Genomic DNA, 22,335 nt, shown 5'->3' with positions numbered 1-22,335 from the left:
CTCTTTTAAAAGATAGTTGAGGGAGTAATCCTTCACCTGAGAATGTTTAGAGGGATAAATAGTACAAAATTTGGTATCAGAAAAAAGCCAGGCCAGTTCCTTATATAATTATTGAATTATTAGTGGAAGACTGTCTTTTAGAAATCCCATAACATTTCTTCATTAAGAAGTGATTGTCCACTTTGGTAATGGTGATGTTCTCATGTACTGAAATCCATAACATAACTTCATTGAAGATTTTGAATTATTGTCAGATATATTTTTGTGAGTTTCTTGAAGCATAGTTCAGCATAGATCGAATGATTAAGTACCTTTCCAATGTGTTATGAAATATTCGAAATGATCTTAAATATAATAAATATTAAAACTTTATATTGAATTGAATGTTTTAGAGCTGCAGTGTGAGTGGTCCTGGTCTTTTATGCATTACTCTTCGGTGCATCTTCTAGAAGTGTGCTGTTTTCAGGCAGCACGTTTTACGCAACCTATTTTGATCTGCATACTTGCGCTTTCTCTCCCCCCCTCCTCCCCCCCCCCCCCCCCCATTCTTTCATGCCTGTAAAATCAGGTGCCCAACTAAGAACCCCATTATCAAGTTGGGTGGAAGGCCACCCGACAGTTTGTTGGTGGCATTCCGCCCGACAGTTCTGCCCGCCATCTGTGGCAGCAGTCTGACCGCTATATTCTGATAAGGGCGATCCGACCGACGCCTGTGGGTGGGAATCAGTTCTGCCTCCGACAGGCTCAAGGACCCTATCAGGGAGGAGGGTGGATCGTAATCCCAGAATGGAGGCAGTGCGTTTCCCACAGCCTTTCTATAGTGGTCTGACAGCCATAAAAAGGCTGTCTGAAACGGATTGTGAGGGCCCCTAGCAGGCCACCCGCGGCCTCCGCTATGAGGCCCTGGAAGGGCACCTGTAGTGTCCCTCGAACATCCATGCATCCTGTGGCAGGCACCGTATGCTGAGTGGACCACGGACTCCTTGTCGGGAGGTCCAGCTTCCAACAGTGTGCCAGTCGGACGGTCATCTCACTGGCAGTGTAATGGGGCTCTAACTGTGATGAAGGAAGTCTGTAGTGATTGTGTAAATGAAATCTTACCTTACTGATAATTTGAAAAGCACCTGCTCTCCGATGTCAAGCTCTTGGAGTTTATGCCCTGCTTGACCTGTACATGTAAGACCCGAATTTGCAAAGCCAGTAGGTCTTGCCTATGCAACAACTATTGGCTTTACCAATATGTTTTATCCATGCTGTACACCAGTTTGGCAGCTGTTCAGCATGGCTAAAGGTTAGTGGCGTAAGGGAGAGTGCCGTGGAGTGTCATGTTGTAGATTGTCGTTGAGTAGAATGGAATGTTATGGAGTGGTGTAGTGAGTTGTGGAGTAGCATGGAGTGGTGTAGAGTTGAGTAACATGGAGTGGCATAGTGTTGAGGAGTGTCATTGAGGGAGTAGAGTATTGTGGAGTAGAGTGTCAGAGTGGAGTAGTGTCTCATACAGTGGAGTGGCATAGAGTGTTGTGGAGTGGTGAAGAGCAGAGTGGGGTGGTATAGAGGGTGTTGCATAGATTAGAGTCGCGTGCTGTAGTGTAGAGTAGAATAGATTGCCATAGAATGGAGTGGCATAGAGTGGAGTAGTGTAGTAGAGTGGAATGGCATAGAAGTGTCAGACTAGAGTGACATACAGTGGAGTACTGGAGTGGCATAGAGTGGAGAAGTGGAGAGGAGTAGTGTCGTAGAATAGAGTGGAGTAAAGTAACATGGAGTGGCATAGAGGTAGTTGAGTAGTGTCGTGGAGTACAGTGTTGTGGAGTGGCATACAGTGGAGAAGAGTGTCGAGTGGAGTAAAGTTTAATGAAGTAGAGCGTCATTGAGTGGAGTGTTGAAGAGTGGCCTAGAGTGTAAAGGCATAAAGTACAGTGGTGCAGAGTATATTAACATAGAGTGCGGTGGCTTAGAGTGCATTGGTTTTGAGTAGTGGCGCAAAGTGGAGCGGCACTGAGTGGAGTGGCACAGCATAAAGTGCAATGGCGTGTAGTGGTGCAGAGTAGATTAGAGTGTCTTAGAGTGCATTGGCATAGAGAAGAATGCTGTAGAGAGCAGTGGCGTGCAGTACAGTAGTGCAGAGTAGAATCTAGTGGCTTAGAGTGCAGTGACGTGGAGCGCAATGGAGTAGCATGCAGTGGCATAAAGTGTTGCAGAGTATAGTGGTGTAGAGTGCAGTGGTGCAGAGTGGTTATAGAGTGCAGTGGCGTAGAGTGCATTGAGTTTGAATAAAGTAGTGTAGAGTACATTGAGTAGAATGCAGCGATTGAGAGGTGAGTGGCAAAGTGGTGTAGAGTAGATTGCTTAAGAATAGAGGGAAGTGGTGTGCTGTGGTGTGGAGCGGCAAGTGCTGTAGTGCATAGTAAAATAGAGTGCATTGACTTAAAGGAGAGTGGTGCAAAGTAGAGTACAGAGGTGTAGAGTGAAGTGGTATGGAGTGCAGTCGTCCACACTAGATTAGAGTGGCGTGGAGCAGCGCAGAGTTGTGTGGAATATAGTGGCTGTGTGTTGCAGAGTAGTAAATAGTGGCATAGATTGCTGTAGAGTATTGTGCAATGACGTAGAGTGTTGCAGAGTAAATGTATGGTGGCGTAGAGCGCAGTGGCATAGTGTATTGCTGTAGAGTGCTTTGGCATAAAGTGTAATAGTGTAGAATGGAGACCATAGGGTAGAGTGCAGTGGCATTTTCTAGTGCCATAGAGTGCAGTATCGTAGAGTGGATTGGCGTAGAGTGGAGTGATGCAGAGTAGAGCGGCGTAGACTGTAGTGGCGTATAGTGAATTGGCATAGAGTGGCATAGAGAAGAGTGCAGTGATGTATAGCAAAGTGGCATAGAATACAGTGAAGTAGAGTGGTGTAGAGTACAGTGGTTTAGAGTACATTGGTGTAGAATTTTGCAACTTAGAATATAGTGGTGTAGAGTGCAGTGTAGTTGGCATAGATTGCTGTGGCGTAGAGTGCATTGGTTGTGACTAAAGTAGTGTAGAGTACATTGGGTAGAGTGTATAGGTTTAGAGTAGAGTGGTGTAGAGTGCAGCGGCGTAAAATAGCATGGTGTACAGTGGCATAGAGTGCAGTGGCCTTGACTTGAGTGGTAGTGCAAAGGCGAAGAGTGCATAGTAAAGTAGAGTGGTGGTGAGTAGAATACAGAGGTGTAGAGTGAAGTGGCATATAGTGCAGTGGTGTAGCGTGCATTGATGCTCAGTAGATTTGAGTGGCGTGGAGTGGCCCGGCATGGAGTATAGTGTCGTAGAGTGTTGCAGAGTAGTGTATAGTGGCAGAGAGTAGAGAGCAGTTGAGTGGGGTAAAGTGGTGTATGCAGGATGTGGTAGCGTGCTGCCATTAAAGACCAAACATCTTCAATTGAAATGACCATTACATTTGCACACACAGTTTAACTGATAAGTCTACAGCGCACAAATGATAATGTGTGGAAATGTCATCACCTACTGCATTGATTAGTTTTGATAATATCTAAATTTGATTCCACCACACTTCGGAATTACCCCCAGTAGTCAGCATGATTGTCACATAAATCCTCTCACTTTGAAGTCCGAGAAACTAAATAAACACCAAGCTCCCTTGGAAGACAAAGCCTGACATTTGACCTCTATCTTTGAATGTGCAGCAAATAGGGCAAGATAAAAAACAAGATTTAGCTTCTTCCGTGCGTTGGACGGCCCCCAGCCGTCTGACGTCACGGTGGGTGTGTGCGGAGGACGGCCGGGGGCCGTCCAAACTGCGCACGCGTCAAATTCTTTAGCACCGCGGGGGAATTCCGGCCGCAGCGAAGCAGTTAGAGGCCGGTTTTCAGAAAGGGAAGACTCGGAAGGACACTGTAAATAAGATTTTGGCAAGGGAAGGGACGAACTCAAGCTGGACAGCCTAAAGCAAATCAAGCCAGCAAATAGAAACCAAGAAAACGTGAGTTGCAAACTAAAAAGGCAATGGTAAGCAAGGGGCGGAATGCATTCCCAGGGAAGCTTTCCGAATGTCCCCAAGATGTTGTTAGCAAACCAGATAGCTGCGCTGTCTGTTAAGCTTCGACCTATAAATATACATGGAACTTTTGATGCTGCAAGATTTTTGGTCTGTGCGGTTGGAGGGACTATGGGCACTAGTAATCTTTCAAAAAGGTAAAGAATCTTTTTGAGAAATTCTCTTACGCTAGCTGCACTTTTGAAGGAGGTGGAGCAAGAATTATGGTTACTGGGACAGCAGCAAAGGTCATTTTTTTCTTTAATCCCCGCACGTTTTGTAACAGTTACTGCCTTGGTGATGTTCCTGTGGCACAAGACCAGTATGACTGGATTGTGCTGCAGAACCTCGGTCTTTTATGTATGATGACCCCTCTTTAGGGTGACCAGATTCTCAAAACAAAAAACCGGGACAGTTCATAGACATAGAAGTAGGACTATGGTTTAATTAACCGCCTACATAAAAGTAGGACTATTTGACATCTGTCATAGAAAAAGGACTACAATGACATAGATATATATATATATATATATCTATCTCATAAAACTGCTGATCCCCCCCCCCCCCAACCCGGATTATTACTGTTATTTAGCAACGCCGGTATTAATATAGTGTGTGTGTGTGCCATAGGCTGTAGTGTTGCTGTCTATTAGTTCATATACTACGACAGTGTGTGGGATTATGGGATTGGTAGTCCCAGCCTGCCTGAATTTATAAAGTATAATTTTCGGGTGAATATTCTCAGCAGCATATACATGATGTGCATTTGCTCCCGACGAAGCACTGCTACTTTCGTTATTTTAGGCATTCTAAATGTAACTGCGTCAGCTATTGTGAACGCTTCTGGATTTAGTAGCATTGTGTCATATAGCCACGACAGGTGGCCCACCGTTAATACTCTCTGATGTTCTTTAAACGTGCTCCAAACCCTTAGGGAATAAAGATTAGCTTCCCGTAAAATACTGTTTACCATGCAGGTGGCAGCGTGTTGCACATATTCATTTTATCAGTGCTACTGGAGGGGGTTTGCGCTATAACTTTTAATTAGCTTAGTAATATAAGTTACCCAATATAGTGCCGGTTAAACTGAGAAATGTCCCGATTTTTAAATAGTGTCTCGGTGTTGAAAAACGTAAGCAGAGAACTGTTCAGTTTTTAGGTCTCGCCTGGCATGAGCAGCGCATGCGCCGCTCCCGCCATGCGAGGGCTTCTTGGAATTGATACGATTCCAGAAGTCGTGTTGCTGCTCCGTCTACAATTCTAATTCGTGGGTGTCGTTTTGCGTCATGGATGATGCAAAACACAGTGTAATGATTGCACTGGAGACAATCATTACACTGAGGGTTGCCACCCTGTCCACTTTTGGCCCCGCCCACCGGGATTTGATCTTTTACTTGCGGCGGGAGACAGTGTCTCTTAATTAGCCGCTAAGCACGTTTGCCTTCAACAAAGGCTGACGCACTTTTTATTTCTCATATTGATTTAGTTTTATTTATGTAGGTGACATCAATGGCTGTTTCGAAACCCCCACGCATGTGTTATGGGAACTATTGAAGGTTGTTCGTCTATGACTGGCTTACGTTTATTTAGTGGGGCTCTCTACAACGGCTGGTTTCCATTATATCAGCCGCTCGGTCCAGTACCTCTTTTTTAAAGCTCCATCTCCCAGCCTCTCTCCATTGTTCCAGGACCTACAAAGAGTGCAGTAGGTTTAGTGGCACCAGGGTGTACCCCCTAACCACCTCGGTTGTGGCTAACAAACTTGAGATAACGGAGCCCATTGCCTTTCCTTGTACCATCACCTGGCGCCCTTGCTAGGTGCATGTGTCTGGCAAGAGTAACATAGGGAACAAAACCTCCCATGAGGTGGTCTCAGAGGGAGCGTCGTTTGTGCACACATAAGACATGAGCACAGGGGCTCATATATTACATACAGGGTCAACAAATACGCGCGCACAGGGGCACTGGCACAACATGCAGACAAAACACGCACACAGGGGCGCATGTACAGCACCAGAGAAGGGGCGTGACGCAGGCCCCTACACCTTTTGAAAAGCTCACTTCTTGTAGTATATCAGGGCACGTACGTTGGACCTTTTCAAAAGCACACTGTCCCTTATTGTTGATTGATTGCACGCCCCTACACCCCAGCAGGGGTAGGGACGTGCTTTTTATTTCTCATATTGATTTAGTTTTATTTATGTAAGTGACATCAATGGCTGTTTTGAAACCCCCATGCAGGTGTTATGGGAACTATCGAAGGTTGTTTGTCTACAACTGGCTTACGTTTATTTAGTGGGGCTTTCTACAATGGCTGGTTTCAATCATATCAGCCGCTCGGTCCAGTATGTCTTTTTTAAAGCTTCCTCTAAACGGTGTTTCTAAAACTATTGTTCACAAATTAAATGAAGCGGGTACACTGTGGTCACACACATGCGATATCGCTATTGAACTCGGAGTTTGGCCCCAGTGGTGGGTGCCCTCGCCTGTCAGGTACTGCCCGTTGGCACCCGCATTCCTGTGTGACTTAGTCTGGGGTGGGCGCTGCGAGTCTCCCAGCCTATCTCCATTGTTCCAGGACCTACAGAGAGTGCAGTAGGTTTAGTGACACCAGGGTGTACCCCCCCCAACCACCTCGGTTGTGGCTAACCAACTAGAGATAACGGAGCCCATTGCCTTTCCTTGCACCATGACCTGGCGCCCTTGCTAGGCGTATGTGTCTGGCAAGAGCAGCATAGGGAACAAAACCTCCCATGAGGTGGTCTCAGAGGGAGCGTCGCTTGTGCACTCATAAGACATGAGCACAGGGGCTCACATATTAAATACAGGGTCAACAAATACACGCGCACAGGGGCACCGGCATAACATGCAGACAAAACACGCACACAGGGGTGCATGTTCAGAACCAGAGAAGGGGCGTGATGCAGGCCCCTACACCCCAACAGGGGTGGCCTACAGAAGTTCAGGGGGGGGGGGGGAGCAAAAGCTTCCCGGGGTTCCTTTCAAACCAAGACCAATGTATTTCTGTGAGTTATTGGAGACTCTGACCCATCATCACATTCTGCGGTGGCATCATTTTGCGTTACGCCACTGACTCAGACAACACAACTGACACATTCAACATGTGCACAGTACACAAACAACACACAGGGCACACGTTTCACGAACAAGAGTGAAGATTTGAATCCAACTAAGTTGTATGAGTCGGATTTGTATGATTTGTGTATAAATATTAGCCAAAATCCTTAACTAAAACCAGGATTCCACTGCACGCCCTCTCATTGACAGCGCGCAGAACAGCACAGCCATAATACAGTTCGGAGGAGGTTCTTGTTTGACACACTAAACACTTTTAAAAGTCGGGGTGTTCATAGTGGAGGGCACAACACCTCTGGCACCTTGCATGTTTAACAAAGGCAGGGCAACTGGAAATCTGGGATTTCGCGGCCACACCATTTTCCACAAAAGTGTTGATTTACCAAATAATTATTCACCTGCAGCTTAATCTGCAGACTTTCAGCAGCAAAAATGTTTGTTGATCAAACGGGTCTATGAACTGCAGCTCACACCACTTTTCAGTAGGGAGCTCTGAACTCGCCTTCAGCCCATTCTATATCTGTGCACGCATGAGTGGCTTCACCAAAAAAACAGAGGGGCTGTCCGGGGTTCACAATAAAACCGTAGCCTCTCCGGTAGATAGCAGGGGGGCTCTTGGATTGTTTATGAGGACTTTGTTGGGGGAGGGAGCGGGTCACCGTCAAAAGGTTTTACCAACGCACGTTCTTAATGCACATGTTTTTTACACGGACTTATTTCAATATTGCCTTTCCCTTGCACCTACCATGGCACGTAGTATTGTAGTTACGGTACTCCTCTGAAGGGCCCAGTACTACCGCAGCAGTCCACAGGGAATGCATTTGACACTTGGATGCCTCTCGACTCGCTTCTAGGCGCTTCTCTACGGAACACGTGCTTTTCTTTCTACGTACATTTCATAGTTACTTATTTTGCATCCCGTGTCCTCCAATGTTGGCAGTTATATAATTGAAGCGGAGGGAGGTAAAAAACATACTTCTCGGTGCTCTTCCGAGGTATGTGGCGCTATATTATTTAAGCCTCGCAGTGTGTGGGCATGCCAGTGGGGGATAATGTACTGCATTGCTAAACACTTATAAGGTCCCAAAGGCGCGAGACCTATTGGCTATGCCAATGCTTGTTTTTAGTGCGAGGCACTATTTAAAAAGTGGGACATTTCTCTGTTTAACTCGGGCACTACACAAAAACCGAGACATTTCGGTAACTTGGAGCAAAGTGTCGGGACACCCGGACACTGCTCCGAAAACGGGAACCGTCCGGGGAAAACCGGGACGTCTGGTCACCCTATGCCCTATTTCACGACTTGGCACTTTATTCATAATGGATCCATTGATCTCGCAATATCATGGTCTTATCCTGCTACATTAGTTAAAGCTCAAGAATTGTTCTGTAGATTAATCCGCACTCAGCAGTTATTGCAGGGTGCTCTAGTTCCACCTGATGCAATGTGAGTAAAGCATGCTGCATGAGGTAGTTCCTCCTGCTGGGGATAATGTGCGTGGCTCTTTCCATTCTAATGATCATGTTTCAAAAAATCTATTTTTAAAGGCTTTCATTTTTACAGGGAACTAAGTAACGTGTTCATGTGTTTGTCACTCAACTGGAGTCTCTTAAATTATTTACGTTTGATAGTAGGGTTCCTCTTCTTAACATGATACTTAACTGGTCATTCTGTAGAACAGTGAAAACAAATAAGCATCTCTGAAAAATGTTTTTTTAATTTCTTTTTAGGTTCCACCCAGTAAAATTGACTATGAGTATAGTGAATTGATACTGTACCAGAACCAAGTGATGAGAGAAGCTGATCTTTTCCAAGAATCTTTAGATCACATTGAAGCGTATGGGAAACAAATAGGAGATAAGCTAGTAGTGGAAGAAATTAAAGGTACTTCTGTGGTTCCCTTAAGCTGAAAGGTGGTTGTTTACTTGCACATATTTTGTTTGGGAAGTAAATAGTTGTATGTTACTATTGCATTTTGTGTTGTAAGAATGTGGACATAAATGGAACACTGCTGTTTTTTATTTAAAAGTTCAGACATATAAATGCGAATCTTTATGTACCTCACGCCTTGTGCTCGAGTTTAAAATTTCTCTTTTCATCACTGCTAGGTATGCATTTATTCCTATAATCACTCATTGTACTTACATTGCTAGCCATAAACGTAGTCACACAGATGTGCACAATCCTGAAACACTTTTAAGAAGGGATACAATGTGTCTAAATATATATCCTCTCCCCCCCCTCCTTTTTTTCTTTTACTGCATTACGTACTTATCCACAGGCAACTTTAAACTGGATGTTTCTTTTTTGGAACTAAAGTAGCTCAATTTGGAATTGTACTGCTCAGTCTAAAAAATATATGATACTATTTAAATGTGAAAATTAATAGAAATGAGCATCTTTCAGAAGCTAAACGGGTCACACTAAAGCATGTATTCAAACTGCACCATAACTCTGCCATCATTCCCGGCACTTCCCATTTGTCTCCTAGTTCTTTCTTTTCCACCTCCTTTGAGCATGAGACTTGAGTACTGGGCTCTATCCTTCATATAGTTTTCCAGTGAGTTTACAAGTTTACCTGGAATTGTATATATTTTTTTTAATATGTTGAAGAGCTTCTCGTGTTTTGTGATCTTTTGTAATCTGGTTTACCTTTAATAGACGAAAAACTGTGAAGGACTCTCATTTGTTGTGTGATTTCTTTTTCTGACAACCAGGCTGAGGAATGGTTTCCCATTCTATCAAGGCATGTCTAACATGGCTTCTTTATCTGGATAACTCTCTGCTTTGATTGCACAATGGTTGCTTATTATCGTATGTATTGCTGACCTTCACATGGGTATGTTCCATTAAAAATCTATAGCAAACCCAACAAAATGATGGACGGAGTGCTGAAACTTTTAGACCACTCGCCCCTAGTCACAGATCTGGGTTTAATCCATCGTTCTTTTGCTCACTATGCCACCCCAGTTTGGACCCAGCCATATACAAATCAGCCTTGACCCTGCTTCTCTTGAACAGTCCAGCAAGAATTGCCAGGCCAGGTCCTTCCTGGACCGGAAACAAGCATCACCCCTCATCAGCCAGGCTAGCTTGAATCCAGTGGCACAGTAAGCAAGGGACCCTTGTCTGGGCATACCTTGTCCACTTAGGGCGAACATAGCAAACGCAACAAGATGACAGAGTGCAGAAACTTTCCAACCACTCATCCCCAGTCACAGATCTGGGTTTAATCCATCGTTCTATTGCTTATTATGCCACCCTAGTTTGGACCCAGTCATATGCAGATCATCCTTGACCCTGCTCCTCTGGCTGATTTTTGGCGTGCTGACTACTTTGCTATTACCTGTTTTGTCGGTGATGGGCCCACATTTTTGCATTATCGTTTCTGCGGGCATACAAACATATTTACAGTGTATGAAATATTTTGTGTACCTTGGCCTGCACTATCGGTGATAAGCAAACCTTTATGCATATTTAGGCATAACTACTGTGGTAGCAATATTTGGTGAGAGATTAATTATTGATCCTCATCGTTTGGCGTGGCAGGAACTCGCCCATGTGAAGTTGATTCAGTGTGTACATATCGTGTACAAAACATTGAAAGAATTTCTGAACCACCTCTATTTTTGTCAGTACTAGCATCTAGTCCATTGTGCTGGAAACAATGAAAGGATGCCTTTGAGACTTATTTGAAATCCATTGACTGGGATACTTTCACATCCTAGAAAGAAAAGAGAGCTACCCCCTGTCATTTTTTGACCGACTTTTTCAACTTTTTGTCGACTACGTTAGTGTGTTTAGAACATGTTGAGTAGGAAGACTTCAGGGTTCACGCTGTGTGATGCCTGTCACTGCGCCATGTCAGTCATGGACCCCTATTTAGTGTGTCTCTGGTGCCTGGAGCACGACCATGACTCGAAGTTGTGAGGAAGCGGTCCCTAAAGCTTCTCACGATCCGGTGTCCAACACCGCGGAGGTGGCCTCGCCAGTCTCAGTCCAGGTCTCAGTCGAGAGGAAGGTCTGAGCACCGCTCCAGTGAATCAAAGTCCTCTTCCTCTAAGTCGGGTAGAAGGCTCCACAAAAAGCACAAGAATTCGAAGCGTGCTTCAACTTCACCGTACCCGTCTCGCGATGCGTTCTAGGTCCCGCTCTGTGGAGCGGGTGCCTAGGTCGGCTCCGAGTTTCCCTCCCTTTCCGGGTCCGGGAGCGCCCCCCCCCGCCCAGCTGAAAGAGCTTTAATGATGCCATGTGCACCATTTTGGGTGGCCTGACCCTGCTGACGCGCCTTTGGGCCCCGCAGGCTCAGAAGATGAGGGGGCCCCGTGGTTCCCACGCCTGTGGCTCTGACCCCGGCGCAAAAGTCTCTGCTTGGACCCGTTCCCGGATTGATGCTAGTCTCAACTCCATAGCGACCTTCCCCGGCATCAAAGGTCCTCAGCGTTGCTGGCGCCCACCAACGGCGCCTCCTCGATCCTCATTCATGAAGACACAGAGCCGGTCAGGCGTCCCCTGATGTCAAGCCCGGCACAGGCGAAGCCGTACGGCTTCATGCCGTTCACCTTGCCCTATTCTGAAGGGTTAGGGATGGAGGAAGAGGATTGGGAGCGGGAGCAGGATCCCTTAGAAATCCCACATCAAAAAGATGTGGGCTGGTACGAGGAACTGGGTGATGCCAGTGGTTTGGATACTTCCCCAGAGTCTGGCATGCTTTCCCCTTCTTCCCTGACAATAGAGGAGGGAGCATCATTTGCCATGGTGGTGCGTAGGGGTGCGGAGGTCCAGCTCCCTACAGTGGCGGTCAAGACTAATGTCTTGACAGAGGTCCTGCTGCCTTTCAATGAAGCCTTAGCAGACGTCCTTCTGAGAACCCAGCCCAGACCCAGCACAGGAGCTCATTTGAATAGGACGATTGCTTGCTGCCATCGCCCCACGCGACCTACTTTTCCTCACCACCCACCCTCAAAGCTTTGTGGTCCAGGGTTCTACTTCTCGTGGCATGTTCCCATCCTGACCCCCGTACAGAGAATCCAAGAGACTCGAGTTCCGGAAAGAAGATTTATTCTTCCGCCAGTCTGGCATTGCGGTTGGTGAAAACCGCATGCCTTTTAGGCCGTTACTCCCATTCGATATGGGATACGGTTGTGCAGGTGCTGCCAGAGTCTGGGAGGAGGACTGCGCTTTACTTTCTCACGTTATCTCAGACGGGAGAGATGGCAGCTATGTTCGCCATCAGATGTGGCTTGGACATGACGAACTCGCTGGGCAGAGCGATTTCCACAACATTTGGCTTTCGTCACCATGCCTGGTTGAGAACGTCTGATGTTCGGGGGATGTCCAGGCTAACCTCATAGACATGCCCTTTGATGGCTCCCATTTCTTCAGAGACAAGGCGGATACTGCCCTTGAGCGCTTCAAAGACTCACAGGCCACGGCCAAGTCTTTGGGCCTCACCACAACCCCTAGGTCCTCGTCCGCTTTTTGCTCCTTTCGTGACTATGTAAGGAGCTATGAGCCGTGCCAACTCTATTCCGGCCAAAGGGCCCACAGGTTTAGTAACCTCTGCGGGGCTGTGGACGCTGTTCACCCCGGCCCCATGGGTCGTTAAACCAGAAGTCGAGCCAAGTCTCGATCCCCTCCTCTGCAAAACCTTCCTAGTCCAATCCCCCAGGATCACACTCAGCCAGTCGGTGGCAGAGTACGCTATCATCTCCACCACTGGTGAAACATTACATCGGACAAGTGGGTGTTGCAAATAGTCTGAAGGGGCTATTCCCTTCCCTTCGAGACTACTACTCTATTTATGCCCCCAGTGAACGATCGGCTGACGGAGGATCATCTTGCTTTGCTTCGCGAGGAAGTCAAGGCTCTCTTGGCCAAGGGAGCTACAGAGAGGGCTCCCGGGTCCGAAGTAGGCAGTGGTTGCTTTTCCTGCTACTTTCTGGTCCCAAAGAAGGACGGAGGCCTTCGTCCTATTCTAAACCTCAGAGCTCTTAATTCCTTTCTCAAAAAGGAGAAATTCAAGATGCACACCATTGCTCAGGTCCTGTCTGTCTTGGACCGGGGAGACTGGATGGTAGCACTGTACTTGCAGGGTGCCTATTTTCATATCCCCATCCTGCCTGCCAATCGTCGCTACCTGACTGTGGTTCACGGTGGACCACAAGCATTTTAAATTTGCAGTGCTCTCCTTCGGCCTCACTAGCATCCTCTCGGGTATTCACAAAGGTGATGGCCGTGGTTACAGTCTTCCCCTATCTCGACGACCGGTTGTTGAAGGCGTGCTCGCCCCATGCAGTTGTCTCCCACCTCCAGGCTATGGCGAACCTCCTGCATTCACTGGAATTCACTATCCACGTGACTCCCTCTCAGATGCTCCTTTTCATTGGAGTGGTTCTGGACACGGTGCCGTTTCGAAACTATCCTCCTGAAGGAAGAGTCCAGGATATTCAGGCTATGACACCGATGTTTCAGCCTCTATCCTGGATTCCGGTGAGAATGACTCTTAGGCTGTTGGGCTTCATGGCCTCCTGCATCCTACTAGTGACCTATGCACGGTCACACATGCGGGCTCTGCAGTGGGACCTGAAGTTCCAATGGGCACAGAATCGAGGAAATCTCACCGACCTGATTCAGATCTCAGAGGGCACTGATAACGACCTGCAGTGGAGGCTAACGAACCGTGATTGGGTCAAGGGCAGACCCCTCAACCTTCCCCACCCAGACTTCACAGTAGTGACAGATACGTCTCTTCTGGTATGGGGCGGCCATCTGGGAGTGGTGGAGATCAGAGGACTCTGGTCTCCGGCAGAAGCCAGGCTTCATATCCAACTGTTGGAGCTTCGGGCAATCTGATTGGCACTGAAAGCCTTTTCACCATCAATACAGGGAAAGCTAATCCAAGTGTTAAGGGACAGCACTGCTGCCATGTGGTACTGCAACAAGCAGGGCGTAGTGGGGTTGTGGGTTCTGTGTCAAGAGCCCTGCGTCTCTGGACTTGGCTGGAACAACAGTGCATTTCCCTGGTGGATCAACATCTGGACAGTTCTCTGAACGCCCGGGGGGGACAAGCTCAGCCTACGGTGCCTGGCGGATCACTAGTGGCATCTCCATCCGCAGGTTGTACAAGGTCTCTTTCAGCGGTGGGGAGAGCCTTTGTTCATCTGTTCGCCTCTGAAGAGAACGCGCAATTTCAGCAGTTCTGCGCATTGGAGTTTCCAGAAGGCTCTCGCTCAGTGATATTTTTCATTAAGAGTGGAGATCAGGCCTCCTGTACGCATTTGCGCCCATACCACTCCTGCCCAGAGTGCTCAAGAAGATCATGAGCGACCGGGCACAAGTAATTTTTGTGGCTCCGGACTGGAGGTATCCCGAGCTTCTAGAACTGAGCATCGATCCTCCGATCAGGTTGCCCCTTTGGGAGGATCTTGTGTTGCAGCAGAAGGGGAGGGTCCTTCACCGAACCTGTCCACTGTCAGCCTCCTTGCGTGGAGATTGAGCGGCGGCAGTTATCAGCTTTTGACCTTTCTCCCGAAGTCTGTGAGGTTATTTTGTCAGCCAGAAATTGGTATACGCCTGCCGATGGATCTAGTAAATATTGTACATACTGGTCTATTGACCCTCTGTCTGCATATTTATCTGATGTACTCCTGTTTATTCTTTCCTTTGCCTGGCAGAGTTCTGCTCGGAGCACCTTGAAGGGTTAGCTTTCGGTCCTTTCTTCTTTTCTTCGGCTGCCTGACCAGCCTTCCCTTTTCAAATCACCTCTGGTGCAGAAGTTCTTGACGGGGCTAATCCACTTGTTTCACCCTTCATTATGCCACAGTGGCACCTTAACTTGGTTCTCACTTTTCTGATGTGTGCCCCATCTTAGCCACTACACAACTGCCCTCTACGGCTGCTCACCATCAAAACAGCCTTCTTAGTGGCAATAACCTCTGCAAGGAGGGTGAGCAAATTGCAGGCACTGTCATCATAGCCTCCTTACCTGACGGTCCTTCCGGACAAAGCGGTACTCCTGACTAGGGCGCATCTTTTCTGCCTATGGTGGTAACATCCTTCCATCTGGGGCAGTCTGTTACCCTGCTCACCCTCTATGCACCTCCGTACCCTTCTAATGAAGAGGAGTGTCTCCATAGTCTGGACCCAAAATGAGCGCCATCGTTCTATCTCGATCGAACCAAAGAGTTCCATGTGGACGACCAACTCTTTATAGGGTACGTGGGTGCAAAGAAAGGGCGTGCTGTCAAAAGAGGATTATATCCTGCTGGGTTATCCTCTGTTTCAAGATCTGTTACGCCTTAGTGAAGAAAGATCCTCCTGAAGGGCTGAGAGCCCATTCAACCAGGGCAAAAGCGGCCACCACGGCTCTCTAGCGTGGTGTCCCCGTTTCTGATATCTGCCAAGCAGCCACATGAGCATCTCTGCACACGTTTGCTAAACACTATTGCCTTGATTCCCAAGTTCACAGAGAAGGCCTGTTTGGTTGCTCTGTCTTGCAGGATTGCCTGGTCTGAACTTCTCTGCAGGCCCTCCTTCGGGGATGGTATTGCTTGGGTATCTGTTCAAAGGGTAAGGAATCTGCGGCTAGATGTCTCTATCAGATTGACAAGTTACTTACCTTCAGTAACGCCTTATCTTGTAGAGACATGATATAGCCGCATATTCCTTACCGACCCATCCATCCTCCCCGCACTGCGGAATTGTTTTTAGTGTCAGGGATGCTCCCCTTAAGGGCCCTAGCTCAGAGGTACTCACAAACTTTCTCTTGGGGGCCAAATTTACAGTGTGGTTTGTGGCTGAGGGCCGCACCTTGGGGGCGGGGTCATTGGGGGAGGAGGCCGGGCTAGAGCAACAAAAAAAAACTGTGACCATGAGGTGGAACACAGGTCCCTGCAGCGGACGCCTTCGTCCACTGAGCCACCGGACCCGGCATACACATATCTCCCTCCCTCCCTCCTCCGTCTCCCTCCCTCTCTCTATCTCCCTTCCTCTCTCTATCTCCCTCCCCCCTCCATCTCCCTCCCTCCCTCCTCCATCTCCCTCCCTCTCTGTCTCTCTCCCTCCCTCTCTGCCTCTCTCCCTCCCTCTCTGTCTCCCCCTCTCTGTCTCCCCCTCTCTGTCTCCCCCTCTGTCTCCCCCTCTGTCTCCCCCTCTCTGTCTCCCTCCCCCTCTCTGTCTCCCTCCCCCTCTCTGTCTCCCTCCCCCTCTCTGTCTCCCTCCTCCTCTCTGTCTCCCTCCCCCTCTCTGTCTCCCTCCCCCTCTCTGTCTCCCTCCCCCTCTCTGTCTCCCTCCCCCTCTCTGTCTCCCTCCCCCTCTCTGTCTCCCTCCCCCTCTGTCTCCCTCCCCCCTCTGTCTCCCTCCCCCCTCTGTCTCCCTCCCCCCTCTGTCTCCCTCCCCCCTCTGTCTCCCTCCCCCCTCTGTCTCCCTCCCCCCTCTGTCTCCCTCCCCCCTCTGTCTCCCTCCCCCCTCTGTCTCCCTCCCCCCTCTGTCTCCCTCCCCCCTCTGTCTCCCTCCCCCCTCTGTCTCCCTCCCCCCTCTGTCTCCCTCCCCCCTCTGTCTCCCTCCCCCCTCTGTCTCCCTCCCCCCTCTGTCTCCCTCCCCCCTCTGTCTCCCTCCCCCCTCTGTCTCCCTGCCCCCTCTGTCTCCCTGCCCCCTCTGTCTCCCTGCCCCCTCTGTCTCCCTGCCCCCTCTGTCTCCCTGCCCCCTCTGTCTCCCTGCCCCCTCTGTCTCCCTGCCCCCTCTGTCTCCCTGCCCCCTCTGTCTCCCTGCCCCCTCTGTCTCCCTGCCCCCTCTGTCTCCCTGCCCCCTCTGTCTCCCTGCCCCCTCTGTCTCCCTGCCCCCTCTGTCTCCCTGCCCCCTCTGTCTCCCTGCCCCCTCTGTCTCCCTGCCCCCTCTGTCTCCCTGCCCCCTCTGTCTCCCTGCCCCCTCTGTCTCCCTGCCCCCTCTGTCTCCCTGCCCCCTCTGTCTCCCTGCCCCCTCTGTCTCCCTGCCCCCTCTGTCTCCCTGCCCCCTCTGTCTCCCTGCCCCCTCTGTCTCGCTCCCTCCTTCTCTCTCCCTCCTTCTCTCTCCCCCTCTCTCCCCCTCTCTCTCTCTCCCTCTCCCTCCCTCCCCCTCTCCCCCTCTTCCCCTCTCTCCCTCCCTCCTCCATCTCCCTCCCTCCTCCATCTCCCTCCCTCCCTCCTCCGTCTCCCTCCCTCCTCCGTCTCCCTCTCTGTCTCGCTCCCTCCCTCTGTCTCTCTCTCTCCCTCTCCCTGCCCCCTCTGTCTCTCTCCCCCCTCTGTCTCCCTCCCCCCTCTGTCTCCCTCCCCCCTCTGTCTCCCTCCCCCCTCTGTCTCCCTCCCCCCTCTGTCTCCCTGCCCCCTCTGTCTCCCTCCCCCCTCTGTCTCCCTCCCCCCTCTGTCTCCCTCCCCCCTCTGTCTCCCTCCCCCCTCTGTCTCCCTCCCCCCTCTGTCTCCCTCCCCCCTCTGTCTCCCTCCCCCCTCTGTCTCCCTGCCCCCTCTGTCTCCCTGCCCCCTCTGTCTCCCTGCCCCCTCTGTCTCCCTGCCCCCTCTGTCTCCCTGCCCCCTCTGTCTCCCTGCCCCCTCTGTCTCCCTGCCCCCTCTGTCTCCCTGCCCCCTCTGTCTCCCTGCCCCCTCTGTCTCCCTGCCCCCTCTGTCTCCCTGCCCCCTCTGTCTCCCTGCCCCCTCTGTCTCCCTGCCCCCTCTGTCTCCCTGCCCCCTCTGTCTCCCTGCCCCCTCTGTCTCCCTGCCCCCTCTGTCTCCCTGCCCCCTCTGTCTCCCTGCCCCCTCTGTCTCCCTGCCCCCTCTGTCTCCCTGCCCCCTCTGTCTCCCTGCCCCCTCTGTCTCCCTGCCCCCTCTGTCTCCCTGCCCCCTCTGTCTCCCTGCCCCCTCTGTCTCCCTGCCCCCTCTGTCTCCCTCCCCCCTCTGTCTCCCTCCCCCCTCTGTCTCCCTCCCCCCTCTGTCTCCCTCCCCCCTTTTTCTCACTCCCCCCTTTTTCTCACTCCCCCCTTTTTCTCACTCCCCCCTCTTTCTCACTCCCTCCCTTTCTCCCTCCCTCTCTGTCTCCCTCCCTCTCTCTCTCTCCCTCTCTCCCCCTCTCTCCCCCTCCCTCTCCGTCTCCCTCCCCCTCCCCCCCTCTCTCCCTCCCTCCCCGTCTCCCTCCCCATCTCCCTCTCTCTCCCTGTCTCCCTCCCTCTCTCCGTCTCCCTCTCTCCCTCTCTCCCTCTCCCTCTCTCCCTCTCTCCCTCTCTCCCTCTCCGTCTGTCTCTTTGCCTCTGTCTGTCTCTGCCTCTATCTGTCTGTCCCTGTCTCTGCCTATCTGTCTCTGTCTGTCCCTGTCTCTGTTAGTCTCTATCTGTCTCTGTCTGTTTCTGTCTCTCCCTACTGCCCTCTGTCACACTCTGTCCCCTTACCCGACTCTCACACCCTGCTGTTCTCTTGTCATTCTTTGTCACCTCTTCAACCCCCCTCCCCTCCCCCCCCCCCCCCCCCCCCCTCTGCTTGTGTAGCAGCTGAGGCAGCTTCCCTTCCAGGGAAGACACACAGCCCCACCCGAGTACTTCACAGGTCTTTAAGAGACCATTTGCATGATAACCAGGCTTTGTTGTATTTCACCTCTTAGCGCCCCAGCAGCTCCACTCGGACTATCGCTTGAATCGCCCGGCCCCCACAGAGCAGAGTCTGTTTGCTGACACTGTTAAACCAAAAAACACCGGTATGATGTCTGCAAGGTCCGCGGGCCGCCAAGAAAGGCTTGCCGGGCCGCTGGCGGCCCTCGGGCCGTACTATGAGTACCCCTGCCCTAGCTGATCGTTTTTTAACACACCATGGTTAGTAACTTCATGGCTTCGCGCTTCTGGTGTGGAAAGTCGTGAAAAGTACTGACAATGCGCTGGATTGGAGGTTATATTGACCACACGGACGTCACTATGACGACGAACATGACACCGACGATGTCACGCTGAGTCGACAGTCGCCACGTACCGGTGCGCAAGGAAACTGCTAAGAAAAATCTTTCGGATCCAGCCTGATGCCTGGAAGTTCAAAGGTAAGGAATCCGCAGCTAGATCATGTCTCTACTAAATAAGGCATTACCGAAGGTAAGTAACTTGTCCATTATTTGTAAGATTCAAGAAGGGCTTTTGTCAACAGAAGATCTAGATTTAGAAGGAGCACTTACTTTGGCCAGGAATATAGAACCAGCAGACTTGTTTGTGAGGGAAATGAGTATGGATGCTGGTGTAAAGTGAAGTAAAACAGATTTCAAAACAGTATGATACAGTGTGAGTATGGATGCTGGTGTAAAGTGAAGTAAAACAGATTTCAAAACAGTATGATACAGTGTGAGTATGGATGTTGGTGTACATGAAGTCAAACAAATTTAGAAACCGTCTGAGAAATGAGGTAGCAAAGGACATGGTCACAAGTCACGGTATCGTGATCCTGCGGTTCGTGCCAGGACTGTGCAGGCTGAAAGTGATGTTTTTTGTTACCATTGTGGAAGATCCGTACATTTGGGCTAGAGTAGTTTAGCTATAAATGTGTCCCATTTCAAGTGTGGGAGGAAAGGACATTTTTGCACCTGTGTGCAAATCAGGTGCGAGTCAAAGGGTTTGGTCTAACTGAAAACTTTCTATGACAATGTACCAGATGTAGTGTTTAATTTTGTGTTGATGTTTTCTGCAGTTGATGCTGGTGTTGGGAAAGATGTGGAAGTAGCATCTGTTGTACGTTCTAGGAATAGGAAGCCCGCTTTTAATGACATCTCAATTAATGGAGTGAAGGTGAAAATAATGGCAGATTCAAGTTACTGTATAGCTTGATGAGTAAGGATGAATTTACGAGATTTCCTAGTATTCAACTTAAGTCAAGCATTAAAATCTTTGCTTATGGGGGGAAAGGGTGGAAGTTATAGGAATATTTGAGGCTGAATTGGGTTTTGAAAGTAGTGTCACGCATGGTACTATTTATGTAGCCAAGAATGATCGCATTTGTTTAGTTGGGTTGAGCAACGAGATTTAAACATGGTATTGGATCCCAACCACCCCAAACAGGTGGTGTCTAGATATTTTTCAGGGATGTTTGCATGGGTGTGAGTCAAGTGAGTGAGTGGATATGGGTTAATCTGTATCCTGAAGCATTTACTAATGAATTGGGAAAATTAAAGAGTTTCCAATATATAGCATAGGTTTGAGGAGTTTGCTTGCCCTGTGGTACACACTGTATGCAAGGTGCCTCTGGTGTTGAGAAATTGGATATATTGTGTGCCCAGAGGATAATTTAACCCATTGACTGCTCTGAATGACTATCCCCAGTAGTCCTGGTCCACAAAGCAGGCAAGTCCTTGAGGTTGTGCTTGGATTTGCGTGATTTGAATTCCAACATGTGGGTGAATCGCAATCCTCTTTCTAACAACAATGAGATGTAAAGACCATTGCCCCTTTTTAGTGTAATTAACATCTCTTGACATGTCTGCGGCCTACCACCAGCTGAAATCAAGCAGAGATTCTAGACACCTTACTTCTTTCATAACTTCAGATGGTGCATTTTGTTACATATGTATGTATGCCATTTGGTCTGGTGTTTGGTTAATGAGTAATTTGTTGAAAGGAATGACTGGTGTGTTGTACTTTCATGAGGACATCCTCATCCATGGGAAGGATCAAGACGGACATATGAGAGTTAAGTATGTGTTGGATGTTCTCAAATTATGTGGCTTGGCATTTAAGAGGGACAAATGAAAATATTGTCAAAATGGTGTGCATTGTGTAGGCCATCATTTATCTAGTAAAGGAATAGAAACCAAGATTAAGATTTTAAAGCAGTTGACGATGCACCTGCGCCTAAAGATAAAGATCAGTTGAAGTCATTTTTGGGACTCATTGAATATTATGCCAAATTTGTTAGCAGTTTCTCAGCGAAAACAGTTCGTTTCCGATCTTTACTGAAGAAAAAAGTAAAGTTTGACTGGAATAGATGGTGTGATGTGAAATTTAACTCTGTCAAACATGAAATAGTTTCTGCTGGTCCACTCAAGCCTTTCAACACCGGTGACATGTGCATCCTTACCACCGATGTCAGCAGTCATGGTTGAGGGATTGTGTTAATGCAAACAAAAAGGAACGGTTCTGAAGAAATTGTGGCATTTGTGTCAAGAGCCTTGTGGAGTGCAAAGCACACACTTTCAACTCTTGAGAATGAAGTTCTTGGTATGTGGTGGGGTGTCAAATACTTTAAGAAGTTTGTGCGGAGGTTTGAATTTATTTTGTGTACAGGCCATAAACCATTGTTAGATCAATTTAGAACTAGTTGTGGTGGTAGAGCAACGCCCCTATTGCCAAGTGGTAAAATCGTTTGCAAGAATTCCAGTCTCGGTTGCAGTATGTTGCGAGAGAACACAATTTTGCTGTGGATTGTTTATCAAGATTGCCTTTGGTAGACCAATGGGGTGAGGAGGATCCCAATGTTGATGAGGAAGTTTGTGTGCTCTGTGGACACCATTATGAGTAGCAGATTTCCTAGGGAAGAGGGGATAGAAGCTGTTGAGAGTGATGTTGTAATGCAGGAGGGCATGAAGTATTTAACAGGGAGAAGGACACCATCAAAGGACACGTAGGATAGTATTGTTCCCTTTTGGAGGGTTTCTGGAGAGTTATCCATTATGGATCGGTTGTTACTCAGATGTGAAATTTTTGTGATTCCTTGTAGTCTTCGGAGCAAAGTGTTGAGTCTTGCCCATGAAGGTTATGTTGGCATACGGTCCATGAAGCGCAGGCAAAAAGAGGATTATTGATGCCGTGGGGTGGAGAAAGACGATTAACACTATGTAAGGGCATGTTATGTGTACAAACACTCCTATCGAGTGTCCCAGTGTGCCATGGAGCAAATTGGAGTTTGACATTTCTGGACCGTTTGGAGTACTGGATGGTAGTCCCAAGTATGCTTTGGTTTTAGTGGACTACATGTCTAAACGGTACCAAAATAAGATTTTTTGAGAAAGTGAATACTACTGTAGTTAAGGAATTTTTGCAAGACACGTTTGCGAGAGAAGCTTATCGGGAGCAATTGGTGACTGATAATGCAACCCATTTGGTGTCATGGGAGATGTGTAAATGTTTGAAATTTGCAGGCGTTAAGCATATCAGAACTTCTCTGTATCACCCTGCAGTAATGGATTAGTTGAAAGATTTAATTGTACCATCAAGGACCAGTTAA

General features: G+C 48.9%; 1 protein-coding gene across 1 annotated transcript in view; it reads left to right on the top strand.

The window, feature by feature from the left end:
• Positions 1-22,335, top strand: part of NAA16 (N-alpha-acetyltransferase 16, NatA auxiliary subunit) — a 597,575-nt gene that overhangs the window by 143,254 nt on the left and 431,986 nt on the right. The window contains exon 6 of the mRNA XM_085621946.1: positions 8,851-9,004. Coding sequence (XP_085478072.1) covers positions 8,851-9,004 — 154 coding nt within the window. The remainder of the gene's footprint in view (positions 1-8,850; positions 9,005-22,335) is intronic.

Source organism: Triturus cristatus, chromosome 8, assembly GCF_964204655.1.
Source record: "Triturus cristatus chromosome 8, aTriCri1.1, whole genome shotgun sequence".
Lineage (NCBI taxonomy): Eukaryota > Metazoa > Chordata > Amphibia > Caudata > Salamandridae > Triturus > Triturus cristatus.
This window is presented reverse-complemented; position numbering and strand designations above follow the sequence as displayed.